Source organism: Tachysurus fulvidraco, chromosome 12, assembly GCF_022655615.1.
Source record: "Tachysurus fulvidraco isolate hzauxx_2018 chromosome 12, HZAU_PFXX_2.0, whole genome shotgun sequence".
In the NCBI taxonomy this organism is placed as follows: domain Eukaryota; kingdom Metazoa; phylum Chordata; class Actinopteri; order Siluriformes; family Bagridae; genus Tachysurus; species Tachysurus fulvidraco.
The window spans coordinates 21,776,529-21,795,147 of NC_062529.1; the positions used below are offsets into that span (position 1 = coordinate 21,776,529).

At 40.2% G+C, this 18,619-nt stretch overlaps 2 protein-coding genes across 5 annotated transcripts in view; one reads left to right on the forward strand and one right to left on the reverse strand.

Moving 5' to 3' along the window:
* LOC113640548 (barrier-to-autointegration factor-like protein) overlaps nucleotides 1-1,590 on the forward strand; it is a 2,575-nt gene extending 985 nt beyond the window's left edge. For both annotated transcript variants that reach the window (XM_027143061.2, XM_027143062.2), the window contains exons 2-3: nucleotides 1-137; nucleotides 1,131-1,590. The exon at nucleotides 1-137 is cut by the window's left edge and continues 90 nt beyond it. In XM_027143061.2, coding sequence (XP_026998862.2) covers nucleotides 12-137; nucleotides 1,131-1,277 — 273 coding nt within the window. In that variant the 5' untranslated portion in view covers nucleotides 1-11 and the 3' untranslated portion in view covers nucleotides 1,278-1,590. The remainder of the gene's footprint in view (nucleotides 138-1,130) is intronic.
* A 659-nt stretch (nucleotides 1,591-2,249) lies between these two features.
* On the reverse strand, nucleotides 2,250-18,390 carry entpd6 (ectonucleoside triphosphate diphosphohydrolase 6). Of its 3 annotated transcripts, none has more exons than XM_027143060.2 (14): nucleotides 18,253-18,390; nucleotides 16,132-16,458; nucleotides 15,597-15,673; nucleotides 15,124-15,267; nucleotides 11,979-12,054; nucleotides 9,938-9,973; nucleotides 9,518-9,606; nucleotides 8,558-8,637; nucleotides 7,347-7,411; nucleotides 6,794-6,895; nucleotides 5,432-5,572; nucleotides 5,281-5,337; nucleotides 4,261-4,373; nucleotides 2,250-4,082 (listed from the first exon to the last, which is right to left on the reverse strand). In XM_027143060.2, exons 2-14 carry the CDS (start codon nucleotides 16,382-16,384, stop codon nucleotides 3,999-4,001), a joined length of 1,317 nt encoding a protein of 438 aa, XP_026998861.2. In that variant the 5' UTR covers nucleotides 16,385-16,458; nucleotides 18,253-18,390; the 3' UTR covers nucleotides 2,250-3,998. The 3 variants fall into 3 exon arrangements, with proteins under 3 accessions (XP_026998861.2, XP_026998860.2, XP_026998859.2); XM_027143059.2 differs by having other exon boundaries at nucleotides 6,794-6,892; nucleotides 16,120-16,458; XM_027143058.2 differs by having other exon boundaries at nucleotides 16,120-16,458.
* Between the last annotated feature and the right edge of the window lie 229 nt (nucleotides 18,391-18,619).

Here is an 18,619-nt window from a genome sequence, read left to right on the forward strand (position 1 = left end):
ACAGTCCAGGGATGTCCACCACCTCTCAGAAGCACAGGGACTTTGTGGCTGAACCCATGGGGGATAAACCGGTCACTGCTCTGTCAGGCATCGGAGACGTCCTGGGGAAGAAGCTGGCAGAGCAGGGCTTTGACAAAGTGAGTTAAATGACCCCATACAACGGTGTTGGGTAAAGACGATGTAGGCTTCTAGACTTCTCCTTTCTTGTTCCTGTCTGTGTCTTCCTCAAAGGTTCTTTGGACATTTCGGCATTCTTTCTAATGTCCTACAGGGACACTCGTGAAAGGGAAGGCCTTTAGTTATTATATTTGACACCTTTTAAGGAGCCTGACAGAGATGTTTGTAATGTATACCAATCCCTCATTAAATTTCTCATGTTTCTGTTGTGTAATTAAAGGTTTGGAGGTAACCATTTAGGTAGAGACAGACAGAGAGACAGACAGAGAGACAGAGAGACAGACAGAGAGACAGACAGACAGACAGACAGACAGACAGACAGACAGAGAGACAGACAGACAGACAGAGAGACAGACAGACAGACAGAGAGACAGACAGACAGACTGTAATAATCTTTAGAACAGCTCAATCTAAAAGATTTGCTTTGCTCATGAGCTTATGCTGAATATGACTTAAAACCAGAGCATAAAATGTGTTGAATGCAAGTTATGGACTGAAATTCATCTCCATTGGCACTGAACTGTGATGAACAATGAGGGCTCATAACAGGAACAAGAATGATCTCACAAGGTTAAAGTTTCTAGGTAGCATTAAGGAGAGATGGCCTCAAGAATGTCTTGGGGAAGTCGTGGCCTAATGGTTAGAGAATCTGACTCTTAACCCTAAGGTTGTGATTTCGAGTCTTGGGCCGGCCACGACTGAGGTGCCCTTGAGCAAGACACCGAACCCCCCCCAACTGCTCCCCGGGCGCCGCAGCATAAATGGCTTCCCACTGTTCCGTGTGTGTGGTGGTGTGCACGTGCACTTTGGATGGGTTAAACGCAGAGAACAAATTCTGAGTACGGGTCACCATACATAGCCGTATGTCACGTCACTTTTAAATAACAGACTCTTCACTTATAAATGTGCTAAACCTCGAATACTTGATAATCAGTGGGACTACTCTGTTTCAGGCATTTGTAGTGTTGGGGCAGTTCCTTTTGCTGAGGAAGGACTGTGAACTGTTCTCCGAGTGGCTTAAGGACGCCAGCGGGGCAAATTCAAGGCAAGCTTCCTCCTGTTCACAGTGTCTGGCCGAATGGTGTGATGCCTTTCTCTGAATCCGTTGGCCTTTTCCTTCCTTTCAGTAATTTCAGTACTGAACAGTTTATACCTTTAGAACAAATATCATCTATCTTTGTCTTGTGATTTTGCTATTCATTAATAATTCTATAGTTGATGTTGCTGTGTAAAATCATTGATTTGTTCTTAATAGAATATGAAAATACTTTAAAAGAATAAAGTTTGGAGATTTTTAGCAAATTTCAGAGATTTAATCTCACAAATGAAGTGTAACAGATACTGTGAAGTGTGTAGAGTCATTATATGCTTTTGTGTTTAGCTTCTATTTGGTTATTAAAATAGCAAATAATATATGACAGTTGTGTGCGTGTTCTTTTATATACCATCATCTGTTGTATTATTAGTGTGTAACTCTTACCTGGAAACCTTTTGAGAAGATTCCATCTCCATGTGGTGTTTGAGGACAACAACCTCCTAAGGACATTATTCATAATAACACTCTCCGGTGTTTATAACAGTTTATAATCACACCCTCTAGTGTCACACACATGAGTATGAGGTTCACTTTTGAGTCTGGCTCCTCTCAAGGTTTCTTCCTCTTCCATCTAAGGGAGTTTTTCCTCACCTCAGTCACATCAGAAACGTTCATTATGGATAAAAACAAATTTAAATGCAAGTCTTTTAAATATAATGTAAGTAAAATAGAATTTTGTCTTGTGGTAAAGTGGAGATTTGGTTCAGCACGTTTTAACTGAACACCGCCCTCTAGTGTCCAAATATCCACTCGACACCTGTCACAGCACCCCCTAAAAGGTTAAAAAAAAAATGCAGCTGAGTGCTTTATCTAAAAATGTCTTATTAGAAAATGATTAAATTTTTTTGCAACCCCTTATGTAGCTTCAGGAAATTGTAAAGTCTAGTGAGGACCCCAAGGAAAAAAACAAAAAGGACTTAATCATGATCTGCACACAATATATAGTTAATCAATGAGAAAAAAAACAAACAGGTAGTTAAATTTTTTTCAAATTTTATATTTAAAAAAAAAATATAATAAAAGACCTCAATAGTACATTATGGCATGCTTCGTCATGGTACAAATGCAAAGCGGCTCGTGTTTCACCGGTCGGCAAGTTTCGGACATGTTTAAATCGGTAACATTCAACACAAGAGGTATATCATCTCACATTCTGTAGAAAAATCAAGTTCAAATACAATCAAGATCCAGAAACACCTTTTTCCCAGAGAGCAAATTACCAGAAAACCAAATAGAACTGTCTCACTGAGTCACATTTCTGTAGTAGTCCCAAGTTGTGTGTGTGTGTGTGTGTGTGTGTGTGTGTGTGTGTGTGAGAGAAAAGGATTGTGTATTATATGCATTTTTATGAGCTTCCTTGCATCCAAACTTTACGCTTTTCCCTTGTCTCTGACTGTATAGGTATTTGAAGCACTTGTACCAGTAACTATGTTTACTGTTACTGTCTGTTCCCAAATATGATCCTTTAAGCAGCACAGTCTAGTTAATGTCTCGGTTCATATCGGGTTTCGCAGCAGAGAAGCTCACCTTAGCCCAGAGAATGATTAACTGTTTAACAGGCTTATTTGTTCAACATAGTTTAATTAAAACCAGAAGGTTTTAATCCAGGCTCAGTCGTGAACAAGGCCAGGCCGGAGACGCCTTCTCCAGCTTTTAACAAAGGTCACGATAGGTGTACAGAGCCTACATTAAGTCACCAAGTTACATTTGATCAAAATGTATTTTTACCTCGTGTGACACTTTAAAAACATGAAACGTCTTTTCTGTCCATTTTTGTAGTGTGGTGTAGAAAAAAAAATGTATTATTGGACTGGAGCAAGCACTGGAAAGAAAAACCCCATTAAAGCAAGAGAAAATATACAGGATACATTGTTATAGCTTGAATTCCATATTATCCCATTTGAATAAATCCAACAAAAGATGATTAAACCTCTTCCTCGACATTTCAAGCTTTCCTTTGAAGAAGGAAGGAATTAGAACCGGTACGCAATTTTCCAAGATGAACAGAACAATTAAAGCTTGAAATCAGACTGAATAAATGACAAATTAATTTTAGGATTATCAAGAGCTTTTGTTTTTCCCTTGCGGTGTGAAATTCGTCTCTTTTTCACACAACTGATTTGCAAAAAAAAAAAAAAAGAAGAAATTCTGAAAGTCAGCAGAATCATGGCTCAGATGCAAATCTCATTAGTTTTTCCTTTCGCCTGTGTGAATGCAATTTTAGACCATTATTCTGATTCTCACGATGCATTTTATGGAATTTCATTGCATTTAATAATGAAGATGGCTTTTGTAAACATGAATCATCTGCTATGTGCTTGTGTACGGACATAAAGCAAGTGCTCAGGACACTGTATTATTATACTTTATCCTGGTCAGGGTCGTGGTGGCTTGTGGAGAAAAGCTTTGCAGCTGCATTAGTGCAGGGAATAAAGAAATGTCTGAAGATAACAAAATTAGGTCCATGTGAGATGCGTCTAGATCAACACTAGTTCTTCGTCTTCTCAGCTTATCTTGGGATCAGATTATCCTTTACTGGTTTATCTTCCTGAACAGTTTAAACACAAAGCAACGAGCTGATCCTATACCAGCACTGCCCTCGTCAGGCACGCCATTCGTTCTCGAGTCATCAGGTTTTTTACCCCTTATCCAGAAAAAAGTAAATAAAGGAAGAAAAAAAAAATCGGTGAAGTCTTTTGCACACAAACGTGAAAGCTGGACCTTGTTAATGTTTGTGAAGAGATTCCATGTAATAGAACGTGGCTCCTAAAGCCCAGCTCGTCTCCACGCCCTTGATTTTCCTGGCCAGCTGAAACAGACAGACATGTTAATGTTTAGATGAATGGAAAAGAATGACGAGGCAGAAAAATATCATCTACTGAGCAGGTTCAGTACGCCACACACACACACACACACTCTCTATGTCTTGATATGTCTGTCTGTATTTGGGTCTTTGTGCATGCGTGTGTGTGTGTGCGTGCATGTACCTTCAGCTCCTTGTCCAGGGGGAAGCCGAGCTCCTGCAGCAGCACCGAGATGTAGGTGAGGTCCAGACAGAGGAAAGGGTTTTTTCCTGCATTAGCCTCCATGTTTTTACACACTGCACATTGAACATGAAGAGTTAATCCATAAACACACACTTTACATTCTACCTTTTCAGGCACACATCACACCACTGGTCACTCAATCAGAAAGGTACAGTGAATTGGGATTAGGCCACTTGCGCACATCATAAAGGGTACACATAAAACTCAACTAAATAATACGTTACATCATTCATTCATTCATTTTCTACCGCTTATCCGAACTTCTCGGGTCACGGGGAGCCTGTGCCTATCTCAGGCGTCATCGGGCATCAAGGCAGGATACACCCTGGACGGAGTGCCAACCCATCGCAGGGCACACACACACTCTCAATCGCTCACACACTACGGACAATTTTCCAGAGATGCCAATCAACCTACCATGCATGTCTTTGGACCGGGGGAGGAAACCGGAGTACCCGGAGGAAACCCCGGAGGCACGTGCAAACTCCACACACACAAGGTGGAGGCGGGTATCGAACCCCCAACCCTGGAGGTGTGAGGTGAACGTGCTAACCACTAAGCCACCGTACCCCTCATGTTACCTCATAAAATATAAAAGCCAATCCAGTTCTGATATGCAAATGAATTTACAGCACCAATTTACTGTTGTTGTTTTTTTATGTTTTTTTTTCTGCACTCTATGTTTATAAAATCTGGGATTTTTACGGTAAAAGTGCAGGGGCTTTTTGGCATATTCTGAATTCAAAACATATTTTTTCTTTCTGAGTAGTTTTAAACTACAGGCTATAAGCATTATTCTTTAAGCTAAAAGAATCTATTGGACATCTTTGCAGGAATTCTATGTCTTTCCAAATAAAAAAAGCAAATTAATATTGTATAGGAAATCATTATTTTCCTGAGCGCACCACTAAACAGCCAACTATCCAATTACTCACTCACAGTGTAAACAGTTTATCTTACCTGTTTTGGCCCCTTCTATGTAGTTGCTTACTTGAAGGGAGCCTCCTTTCTCCTCATCTGAGTCGGAGACAAATGTGATACGATCACAGTGTTTATGATGGCACACAGTGGGCTATGTGAGAAGTAATATTATATATATAAGCCATCATACCGACGAGTCCCAGGTCCACAGCACGGTCGTAATAATACGAGAACGCATAGAACTCCATGTGTTTCACCTCGTCTGCTCTCTGCACTCGTTTATAGATCATCTTCTCCACTTTGCTCAAGCATGACTCATAGATGGGCTCTCCTGAAACGAATCAGTGAGGTACAGTGAATTGGGATTGGCTCAATAGATTAATGAGGTAGTGTAAAGTGGGACTGGTGTACTGAATCAGCGAGGTAGTGTGAATTGGGACTAGGCCACTGAATTAGCGAGGTAGTGTGAATTGGGACTGGTGTACTGAATCAGCGAGGTAGTGTGAATTGGGACTAGGCCACTGAATTAGCGAGGTAGTGTAAAGTGGGACTGGTGTACTGAATCAGCGAGGTAGTGTGAATTGGGACTAGGCCACTGAATTAGCGAGGTAGTGTAAAGTGGGACTGGTGTACTGAATCAGCGAGGTAGTGTGAATTGGGACTAGGCCACTGAATTAGCGAGGTAGTGTGAATTGGGACTGGTGTACTGAATCAGCGAGGTAGTGTGAATTGGGACTAGGCCACTGAATTAGCGAGGTAGTGTAAAGTGGGACTGGTGTACTGAATCAGCGAGGTAGTGTGAATTGGGACTAGGCCACTGAATTAGCGAGGTAGTGTAAAGTGGGACTGGTGTACTGAATCAGCGAGGTAGTGTGAATTGGGACTGGTGTACTGAATCAGCGAGGTAGTGTGAATTGGGACTGGTGTACTGAATCAGCGAGGTAGTGTGAATTGGGACTAGGCCACTGAATTAGCGAGGTAGTGTAAAGTGGGACTGGTGTACTGAATCAGCGAGGTAGTGTGAATTGGGACTGGTGTACTGAATCAGCGAGGTAGTGTGAATTGGGACTGGTGTACTGAATCATCGAGGTAGTGTGAATTGGGACTGGTGTACTGAATCAGCGAGGTAGTGTGAATTGGGACTGGTGTACTGAATCAGCGAGGTAGTGTGAATTGGGACTGGTGTACTGAATCATCGAGGTAGTGTGAATTGAGACTGAGTCAGTGGGGTTTTGTCATAAGGTAAATTGAGATTATATAAATTAAAAATGCTGGATTTGGGACAGGGCTATTAATTGGTCCACATGATGTGGGACAGATCCAATATTGGAATAAAGTAGAATGGATTTGGGACTTGGTCACACTAGGTAAGTGAAGCTAAACTCTAGTAAAATCTGGGCTGTATTAGTAAGTCAAGTATGTATTGAGACTGGATCAGTAGGAAAGTGAAGTAGGGTTAAATTATATCTACGTTAGAGGCAGGACTCAATTTCCTTCAGGCTCCTGGGAAAGTGTGTCAGGCATGAAGCGAGACAGAGCTACCATGGCATACCTGCTTTCTGTCCCTTTAAGGTGTAAGTGACGTCTGCATGCTCCCACTCTCCAGTATAGTCCGGAGCCAGACACGGACTCACGAGCTCCTGACCGCCCCCTACTGGAAGAAGGTATAACAGCATCAAACACCATTTGGAGAGTAAATGCTTACATGCCTTGTACACAGTTTTCCTTTATAGCTCAAATTTGAAAACGAGTTGTGGCCAGATATATAAATGTCTTTCTCCAACACAGACAAAGTGGACATTAGTGCTATCCAGTGACATGCGAACACATACAGTTAAGAGAGAATAAAGCACATTTAGAGCCAGGATGGGCTTATATAACAACAAATAAAAAAAATCAGATTAAAATTTCAAGTGTGTAAAACGCTAATCCCAGTGGTGAACTGCAGCATCGCGTCGAACCAGAGCTCGTGCTAAATCGGTGCAACAGCTGGCCTCCAAGAAATTAATCTTTGGTGTTAAGAGATTTGATAATGGCTTATTTATTGGAGCAGAGGATGAGGTCTTTAAATGCCAAAGATGAGTAGAGATTGAAAGAGCACATACCAAGCTGTCCTTCAACCCCTCCCAACACAGCCAGTCTGGCAGACATCAAACCAAGTCCCAGGTAGCTGAAGAGAGAGACAGAAGGAGCAAATATTCTCATTTAAAAGTATTTGAATGTAGTCGCTAACTAATCTAACCAGAGCCGAGTTTCTCAAAAGGTCCAGCAAATCAATTTTGAAAAAATACTATCATCAGATATTATGTTTACAACGATATACAAAGCTGAACACGTTATTTTGTGTATTACGTTGAAGCTAAAGTCATCGGTCCCACGTCCCAACCCTTGGGGTTAATTGGAGAGCATTAATTAAAATAGTAATCTAGCAATCTAAGGTTCTGCTTAAACTTTCTGAATTAAAGGGCTTTAGTGCTTACAATCTAATCGCGAGTGTGAGAAATGTGATTCTGTCTCTCTCTCTCTGTCCCCCTGTCCCTGTCCCCCTCCCCCTTCCTCTGTCTTTCTACCTGTCCCTGTACTTGATCCACCTCCCTCTCTTTCTCTCCCCCTCTACCTCTCCCACTTTTCCCTCCCTCAACCTCTCCCACTTTTCCCTCCCTCAACCTCTCTCTCCCCACTCCCTCCTCCCCCTCCTTCTCCCTCTCTTCCCTCTCCCATTCCCTGTCTCTACCTCTTCCCTCTCTACCACTCCCTAAATTCAAACCCTAAATATCTTCTTCAGGTGTCTAATATTGAGATTGTAACGGTGAAATGTTTGCAGACAGAAGACAGGTGTTATTAATGGTGCTTGCAAAGCAACATTCTTGTTATCTTAAATACTTATTATTATTAATGGTGCTTGCAAAGCAACATTCTCGTTATCTTGCATACTGAGATATTCTTCTTCCGAAAAAAATTTAGGCGCATAACTTGTCCTGCAGCTTTTGTTCTAGATCCATGAATGAGGTGTCAAACCGACCGGCTCATTGAGGAGAGGAGTGCTATGACTTTTATATGCGATCCAACCAACAATGTTCGCACAGCAGATGAAAAAGTGGCCAAAAAAGTCCCATAGACTTGAATGGGAAATTCCTAAAATTTCACCCTAGCAACCGAGTGTCGAGATTTGCCACGTGCAAGCACCACTGACATTTTCTTCAGGAAATGTACATTCTAGTTAATATTATTATGCAACACTTACATGCAAAGTTTAAAAAAAGGAAGAAAAATAAAACCTGCACCACGCATGCGGCTCCAGGCCCCGCCCCCTTACCTGTGTGAATAGAGAGTATGGCTGGTGGTGAACATCTGAAACGATGTCACATAATCGATCGGGGAGGTCTGGATGGTTTTCTGCAAGGAATTCAAAACAAAAAAGTCAGCTGAGATTAATCTAGATAATATATTGTTAATCCCATGTGGGAAATTCCAGTGACAAGTTAGAGATTATAAGAACATATAAATACACTATAAAACATAAATTAAACAACTGCACAAAGATATTAGAAGGTGTGTGAGTTATGTTTTATTGTGTCTAGCTACTGCTTCTATCATACTTCCTGCTGATACAAGACAACTATCAAAATAACATTTAATAAGCATTACATTAAAGTCTCACAAAATGTATAAACCACAAAACCAATTTTAGCCAAAAGCTGTTATTCAGCTAAGGCTCAATACATGCTGTGACCCTGTAGTGGGAAAAAAGACAAGGAAGTGTGTATTTCTGCCTTAACGCTCTGTATTTCTGTCCCCCTCTCTCTGCCTATCTGTGCCCGTCTCTCACCCTCTGCCTGTCTGCGCCCGTCTCTCACCCTCTGCCTGTCTGCGCCCGTCTCTCACCCTCTGCCTGTCTGCGCCCGTCTCTCACCCTCTGCCTGTCTGCGCCCGTCTCTCACCCTCTGCCTGACTCCGCCCGTCTCTCACCCTCTGCCTGTCTGCGCCCGTCTCTCACCCTCTGCCTGTCTGCGCCCGTCTCTCACCCTCTGCCTGTCTGCGCCCGTCTCTCACCCTCTGCCTGTCTGCGCCCGTCTCTCACCCTCTGCCTGTCTGCGCCCGTCTCTCACCCTCTGCCTGTCTGCGCCAGTCTCATGATTTCTCTGTCTGTCTGTGGGATTAGCAGGTCATTTGTAGATTACAGTAGAAGACAATAGGTCACCCTGATAGTTTATGAAGTGAGACATGGCTTCATTATGAGACATTACCACTGTGTCAGTGTGTTTGTGTGTCTAACCTCATCCTGTGGCGAGAAAGTGATCTGGGTCGAGCCACCTCCCAGGTCCAGCATCCCCACTGTGGGAACTTCAGACCCATGAAGACCACCTGATACAGAGAGAGAGAGAGAGAGAGAGAGAGCGCAATAGCAGGTCAAAACACAACAGACAAAACATAAAGAAAAAAGAAAAAAAAGAGAAAACGAGAGAACAAAAAGTAACATAGGAAACAAACAAAAAAGACAACACACGGAAGACAACACAAGAAGAGGCCAGAAAAATCAGAGAAAATAAAGAAACACAACCAGGGGAGAAAATAAATAAATAAATCATCAGAGCAGATGGACAGAAAAAAAATCCCCCCCAAAAAAACTATTGTAAACATGTAAATGTAAAAGGACTCGTATGATGGATGAAAGACATTAAAATCAGTCTCTTACCTAATAAAAAGTTAATGGTGATCCAAGCAGAGACTCCTGTATGGAGAAAACCACATCAATATGCCTGTATCATTGTACTGAATTATAGAGTCTCACTGAATACTTTCATATAAACTATTACACCAGAGCAAGACTGAATGCTCCAAGCTGATTGGTCGGAAAGTGAACCCTGCTTCTGATGCCTTGCTGTTGCTATGGTAACAGCCTGAAACACAGGGACTAGTACAGCAAACATCGTCTCCACATTATCTAAGACTTATGAACTAATAAAATAATTTGTTGTTTAACAAATCAAAAATAGATAATTAATGATTTAGTGAAGTCTGACGTTATATTTATTTAATATTTTCACTTATTTATGTTTACTGAGCGTCATTGCTATAAGGCTAGAAAAAAGAACTAAAGTACAAAACATGAAATCTTTAGAATAAAGCATAAAGCATTAAAATATAAAACGTGATGTTTGATGTTCGTTAATAATAGAAAGTTTATAATCACTGCAGTCGTTTTGCTTTGTTTAAATGCTGATGGAATAAAAAACATTTTGCATGAGATTAAACGTTTAATTTAAAATGTTTTTTTTCAGGGTTCCACATGATCAATAGACAAGGTCTGGTTATTGTTTAGCACAAGTCCCTGTGATACCCATGATTTCTAACACACAGACACAGAGACACACACACAGACACACACACAGACACAGAGACACACACACAGAGACACAGAGACACACACACAGAGACACAGAGACACACAGACACACACACACACAGACACACAGAGACACAGAGAGACACACAGAGACACAGAGACCCACACACACAGACAGACACAGAGACACACACAGACAGACACACAAAGACACACACAGACAGAAAGACAGACACACACACACACACACAGACACACACAGACACACAAAGACACACACCGACAGAAATACAGACACACAGACACACACACAGAGACACACACAGACAGACAGACAGACAGACACACACAGACAGAAATACAGACACACAGACACACACACAGAGACACACACAGAAATACAGACACACACACAGACACACACAGACAGACAGACAGACAGACACACACAGACAGAAATACAGACACACAGACACACACACAGAGACACACACAGACAGACAGACAGACAGACAGACACACACACACACACACAGAGACACACACAGACAGACACAGAGACACACACAGACAGACACACAAAGACACACACAGACAGAAAGACAGACACACAGACACACACAGAGACACACACAGACAGACAGACAGACAGACACACAGACAGACAGAGACACACACACAGACAGAGACACACACACAGACAGAGACACACACAGAGACACACACAGAGACACAGACAGAGACACAGACAGAGACACAGACAGAGACACACACACACACACACACAGACACACACAGGGAGAAGACACAGGGATGCCAGTGTTAAAAAAGAAAAAAAAAAGAAAGAAAGAAAATGACATTTGATGCTGAGTGAATTAATGGAAGATAATCCGTTTGTGCAGATTAAGTGGGGACATTATCCTCTGCACTGCACTCGTTACTGCTCAGAGGAACTACTTTAGAGGATTGGATTAAAGCCTCGTATATGCATTAGATGCCGTTGGATACGTTACACAACAAAACTTCAATCTGTAACTTGGTTTTTGTTGTTGGGCTGCGAAATGCGAGATGGTATGATGATGGTGGATACAAAACGGAACAGAAAACCAAACGAATTGCTATTTCTTCCTTAATTCCTGAACGACGTTCTTAAGCAATGTCTTAACATCGTCCCCCTCAGGTCGTAGCCCACTCTTCTAAATTATACAAAATATTCGGCAGTGTCTCAATAGATATGATCAGCAGTGTGTAGTCTCGTGGTGTGTTGCGAAGTACGATCTTGATACGTTTTCAAAAGCCCCATCATAAAGAAGAAACTCACTTATACACAGTCACCCTTCACGCACTCTTTTATTGTGGCTGGAGGAAAAAATGTGGCACATATACACACCTTCATCTGTACCATCCATGATGGACACGCTGTCGGGCCGATAAAGAAATGAAGATGCAGCAAACACCTCCTTCACCTAGAATAGAGAGAGCGAGAGAGAGAGAGACAGAACGAGAAAGAAAGAGAGACAGAGAGAGAGAGAGAGCAATATAGCAGTTATAAGAGGAAAAAAGATTATGTCAAAGCTCAACAGATAAATTGAGGAAGAATGTGACAAAAGTAATGAAAATAAAAGAACGGGGGAGAAGAAAATATAAGGCAGGGGAAAAAACATGACAAAGATGGAAAAAAAAGGACAACACACAAAAGATAAAGGAAGAAAACAAAAAAAAAAAGCAGAAGACAGAAAAAAATTAAAAACACAATTAGGGGAGAAAAGGAATAAATAAATCAAAATAAACAACTACTCAACGTAACAACTACATTTACAGCATTTGGCAGACGCCCTTACCCAGAGCGACGTACATAAGTGCTTAAATCTCTAGCATTGAATACATTAATGCTGGCTCACTAGGTTACATACTTAAGATACCATGAGTTTAAAACATTTGTTCAAAGTTACAATGAAAAAGTGTCAAAGTTTTTTGTTTAGTTTTGTTCTTTTAAATGCAAAAGATAGGGAAAGAAGTGCTAGTTGAAGTGTTTCCGAGTAAGTAGGAGTTCAACCACTGCTTGAAAATAGCCAGAGTGAACGTTTGCGCGTTCCATCGAAGCTCACAGGTGACGTGGGGAACATCTCGCTAGCTCTGCCAGAGACCAAGGTTCCCATACCGGGAATCCTGACGGCTAGACCGCTAGACCATATGGAACTATTACAACTACTATTCGAACTGATCAATTAGACAAAAGTGTCAGGTCTCAGTTTGTTTTGTTGTGTTTTTCTTCTAAACACCTACCAGTAAAGACAGATGTAATGTGTTTCTATAATAGCTGTGCTCATGTTCCACACACAGAGAGAGAACAGGGCTTTCTGTGTACATGTTTCAGTCCAAATCTGCAGAAAAGCTGCTGCCATTTTTAAACATGATGAACTATTATTATAAAAAATATAGTGTGATTGTGTGATTTTCCATTAGTCACGGTCTGTCAGGGCAAATTACTCCCAAATTATTCCCAAATGACTGTACTGCCGAGCAACAGAACCTACAGCTCGAGAGGGAAAACGTTTTTTTTTTTTTTTAGACATCTTTCTAAACCAGAGGTATAGGGAAAGGAACTAACTACAAGCTAAGAAAAACATTCCTTGGTTACTTACTTCAGTTTTTCTCAGCTAAGCATAGTTTTGTTTTTCATTTAGCTTTCTCATTATTTCAGTTGTACAACATTTACACAGTTCTCCGTTACACCGTATAGCCAAAACGTTACACGCTGACAAAACTGCTGTGTTTGTAAAGTTCATTCATTCATTCATTCACTTTCTACCGCTTATCCAAACTTCTCGGGTCACAGGGAGCCTGTGCCTATCTCAGGCGTCATCGGGCATCGAGGTAGGATACACCCTGGACGGAGTGCCAACCCATCACAGGACACACACACACTCTCTCATTCACTCACACACTCACACACTACAGACAATTTTTCTTTGGACCGGGGGAGGAAACCGGAGTACCTGGAGGAAACCCCTGAGGCACAGGGAGAGCATGCAAACTCCACACACACAAGGACAGGCGGGAATCGAACCCCCGACCCTGGAGGTGTGAGGCAAACGTGCTAACCACTAAGCCACCGTGCGCCACGTTTGTTAAGTTTACACAATAAATAAAAATAACTTTTCACAACTGGGAGGTGGGGGGTTGAGTGTATTAACCGTTAACCTAACCCTTAAGTAACTTTCCCTGCAATCCTCCACACCCTTTCTGTTTCTGCCTTAATGCTACCTGTAAAAAAATGTGAAAACAGAGCTCTAGTCTAAGCCCTAGATTATTATGGGATGGTAAACCAAACAGTAGGTCTTTAATCTGCTTCGCTGCATGATTATTGTACAAACACTGCAGCCCGCACCTTAACCCTATAAAGTTGCTTCATCCGCCTCCTTCTTGTAGCGGTTTCATCGGTGTGTTTAATTTGTCTGGAAAATGAATGTCCAATTATATACAAAGGATTATGTTCTCTTTCAGTTATTAACTGAGTACACAGACAGATCCTGCTTCCCTCCGTGTAACCGGCCAAGAAGAGCTTCAGTTGTTATTAAAGACAAGGAAGTGGACTTAAGCAGGATCTTCGCTGCTACTTCACTTCAAACTCGATCTCGTTAAAGACGCACAGAAAATAAATCGGTAGAAAATGTGTCGTTTGATGAGAATCTGACGCTACATTCAGTACATGTTTACAGGTGAGTTAAAGACGACTTTGTAGCTCACCGTCTATATTAAGGTTGTGTTCTGAGGTGTTCTGTTTAGCTCGGTTAGAAAAAGTGATTATTTTAGCAAGCGGTAGTGTTTGAATTGTAAAAACCTCTAACGACACCTTCAAACCTACCGAATAGTCTGCTTTGCACGCCAGTATGAACATGCGTCAATTAAAAAGCAAACTTCCTGTTAGACTGGTAAGACCGTGCCAGGAAAGGTTTAAGTTTTTAGTCACATGCATTAAGCGTACGTGTTAGACATAATAAAATGTTCAAACAGTCCTTCGTTACAGATCTGGAATTAAAATAAAATACATTGATCAAGGCTGGAAGGAAATTCATAATTGTCACACTTGCAAATGTTTTAATTAATGACAATTATTTAAATTGAAATGCACTTGAGTTGCCTTTTTGTTTGTTTTGTGATTGTGTGATTTAATTTGTTCTGCTATTTTGGCCAGGTCTCTCTTGAAAAAGAGATTCTATATCTCAATGAGATAAATCTGGTTAAATAAAGGTTAATAATAATGCTCATATGGGGTGATTTGGCAAAAAAAAAAGTTGTGTTGGTTGTGTGTGTGTGTGTGTGTGTGTGTGTGTGTGTGTGTGTGTGTGTGTGTGTGTGTGTGTGTGTGTGTGGGCAAATTCCAAAAAACTTTCTAAAATATTCAGTATGAAGTTCTGTATCTACATGGTTTTAAGCACTGCTCTGCTTAAATAGTATAATATATATTTAATAATAATAATAATAATATTTTAATAGTATTATATATATATATATGAAAGTGACTATCCAACCTTGTCGAGGAGGTGTGTTGCTTTCTCGCCCGGCAGCAGCCTGAGTCCTGCAGTGGCTCGAAGGGCCAGAGGGGTGTTGGACCACTGAGCAGGAGGCACGGTCTTCTTGGCCGCCTCCAGCAGCTCCAACAGTCCTGCTTTACACTGCACCACAACAGCGGTGTGCTGTTACTTCGTTCGTTCGTTCGTTTATTCATTTATTAGTTAGTTCGTTATTCAATTTCCATAACAACCCCTCCGATGCGGAAGTAGTTCCAGCCTGTGCATGAATCATATGTGATTGTCGCTATAGTAACCACTTGTTTGCAGGGATTTCTATGGTGGTTGATTATGGTGTCATAAGCAGATTAAGTTAAGGTGTAGGAATGTACAGTATGAAATCCTAATTCAGAACTAGTTGTTAATTAACTAATTATGTGTTAATTATCGTTAAGTCCACGATTGCCAGAGTGTTTATCAGCTTGTGAACCTACCTTTTCTGGTTCATCTGAATACGCAGACAATCCTGGTTTTATTGCTTTAAATGTCTCTGGGCCCAATTTAGGAGCAGCTGCAACGATACAAAAATTCCACGTCAGGATTTCTAACGAAACGCCTGCAGCTGTGACTCAACATGAAAGAAATTCTTGATGTGTGGTTAAAAGGTGTAACTCAAATTAAATCTATTCAGTAAATGTAATTGTTCACGTTCAAACTGAGAACACAAAACACTGTTTAGAATTTGTCTGGGAAATGAACACAGCCAGAGAGAGACAGAGAGAGACAGAGATGGGAGACAGATACAGATAGACAGACAGACACAGACATAGAGGCAGACACATAGATAGACAGAGAGATCCAGGTACAGTAAATAAAAGAAATAGACAGATAGAGATATAGATAGTTAATGACAAACACAAGCAGAGACAGACACAGAGACAAAGTTTGACAAATCCTCTCCAGGAGAAAAAAAAGACACAGATGCCTTCTCCTGTCCCCCTTTCCTCATTTTCTTACTTGTTTTATTACCGTTGGGTTCCTGTTGAAACTGGAAGATGTGTATTCTTGTCCCGGTGCTTCCAGCATCAAACATGATACCATAGCGAAATTGTTCACTGACCGACTCCGCCGACGTCGGTCTCTTGCGGGGGTCTGTTCTATGAAGCTGTTCCAGTATTGGCTTGGGCAACTTTCTGTTCTCAAGGCAATGTTTCACGTATGTGAGGTAGACCACAAGGCAGACGACCAGGAGGAAGATGACAGCCAGCTTTGGGACCTTCATTGTAACTGAGGTATACTGTGAGGGTGTTGGCAGTGTGTTTGGGGAACTCTCTCGTTTTCAAGGCTGTCCACTACCTACAGAAACACATAAATAGATGTATTTTGATCTTAAGTCCATTCATTTGCGCATTCACATACCTCCAGGTCTACAAATATTTACGTCCTCTAAAGTGAATTTTGTCTTATTTTAGAAATTTAGACGGATCATCAAGGACTCTTCACAAACTGTTTAACCTTCTTCCATCAAGAAGGAGATACAGGAACATATGCACCAGAACCAGCAGGTTCAGGGACAGCTTTTTATCACACTACTGAACTCTACACTACACCGTTAGAACACTGTAAAAATACTGTATACAACTTCTGTACAATTCATATCACACAATGAACATATTACATATTGTATTTTTTATACTCCTCATTCTCTACACATATTGTGCTGTACATACATCTGTACTATTTTATTTATGTGTATCAGAGCCTTTATATTTATTCACTGTATACATGTTTACATATACACTTTATATATATAAAAGAAAGAACCTATATATATATATATATATATATATATATATATATATATATATATATATATTACATGCTGTACACATGTTTACATATATACCTATATATATATATATATATATTACATGCTGTACACATGTTTACATATATACCTATATATATATATATATATATATTACATGCTGTACACATGTTTACATATATACCTATATATTACATGCTGTACACATGTTTACATATATACCTATATATTACATGCTGTACACATGTTTACACATATACCTATATATATATATATATTACATGCTGTACACATGTTTACATATATACCTATATATTACATGTTGTACATATACTACATAATGTATTTATCTGCACTTGTGTATTTGCACAAGTGCTACTATTTGCACTTCTGGTAGATGCCAAACTGCATTTTCTTGTTTACCTGTGATGTGCAATGACAGTAAAGTTCTATTTATCTATCTATCTATCTATCTATCTATCTATCTATCTATCTATCTATCTACTCTAACTCTATATATCCTGTCTATCTATCTATCTATCTATCTATCTATCTACTCTAACTCTATATATCCTGTCTATCTATCTATCTATCTATCTATCTATCTATCGATCGATCTATCTATCCACTCGAACACTATCTATCTATCTATCTATCTATCTACTCTAACTCTATATATCCTGTCTGTCTATCTATCTATCTATCTATTTATCTATCTATCTATCTATCCACTTGAACATTATATATCCTGTCTATCTATCTATCTATCTATCTATCTATCTACTCTAACTCTATATATCATGTCTATCTATCTATCTATCTATCGATCTATCTATCCACTTGAACATTATATATCCTGTCTATCTATCTATCTATCTACTCTAACTCTATATATCATGTCTATCTATCTATCTATCTATCTATCTATCTATCTATCTATCTATCTATATTTAAACACAAAATCGAGGAAAGAAAATGGTGTTTTTAATACTACTATTTGTATCATCTGTTAAAAGTAAATAAAAAATGTAAGTGTACCATGTAAGTAGCTCAATAAAGCGACATAATTATTTATAAACATAAACCGGTATAAAGAGAAAACACAGTAAATATAGCAGTAACAGTAGGAATAATAGCAGGCTGTGTTCCAAACAGCTCACGGTTTGACTTGTATAGTGCACTGGGTAGGCAGTATAAGCCTTCTATTACACACCCTAGCAGGGCGCCTACGGGGGGATTTGGGACACAACCGCAGCTAACATGCTAACTAACAGCGTTCGGTATTAATGACAAAAAAAACATTATTAAATTCTACAAATTACCTGGTTTTCACTCGGTAATTAGCGTGTCCTTTTCCTACTGAACTCGTATTTCGATTGTTCCCCATCTCAATTCGCCGACAGACATCAACAGGCGAAGGAGAGCTTATAGGTCTAGCTAATAAAGTGACAGCCTGTCCGTGTCGCGTGTTGATTGCGTCAGGGTTGGGCGGGATTATGACGTATAGGTGTAAACACGGATAGTGACACACCTCACTCCTTTGACACTCCTTTGATAATTGCATGCAAAAACGTTGTTAATCATGTCAGACAGGTTATTCCTTAAGTTCTTATAACTATTCATATTATAGGTTAAGTCAATCATAATTTATTCTAGTCTTAAAATTATAGTTAAATGTTTTATTGTTAG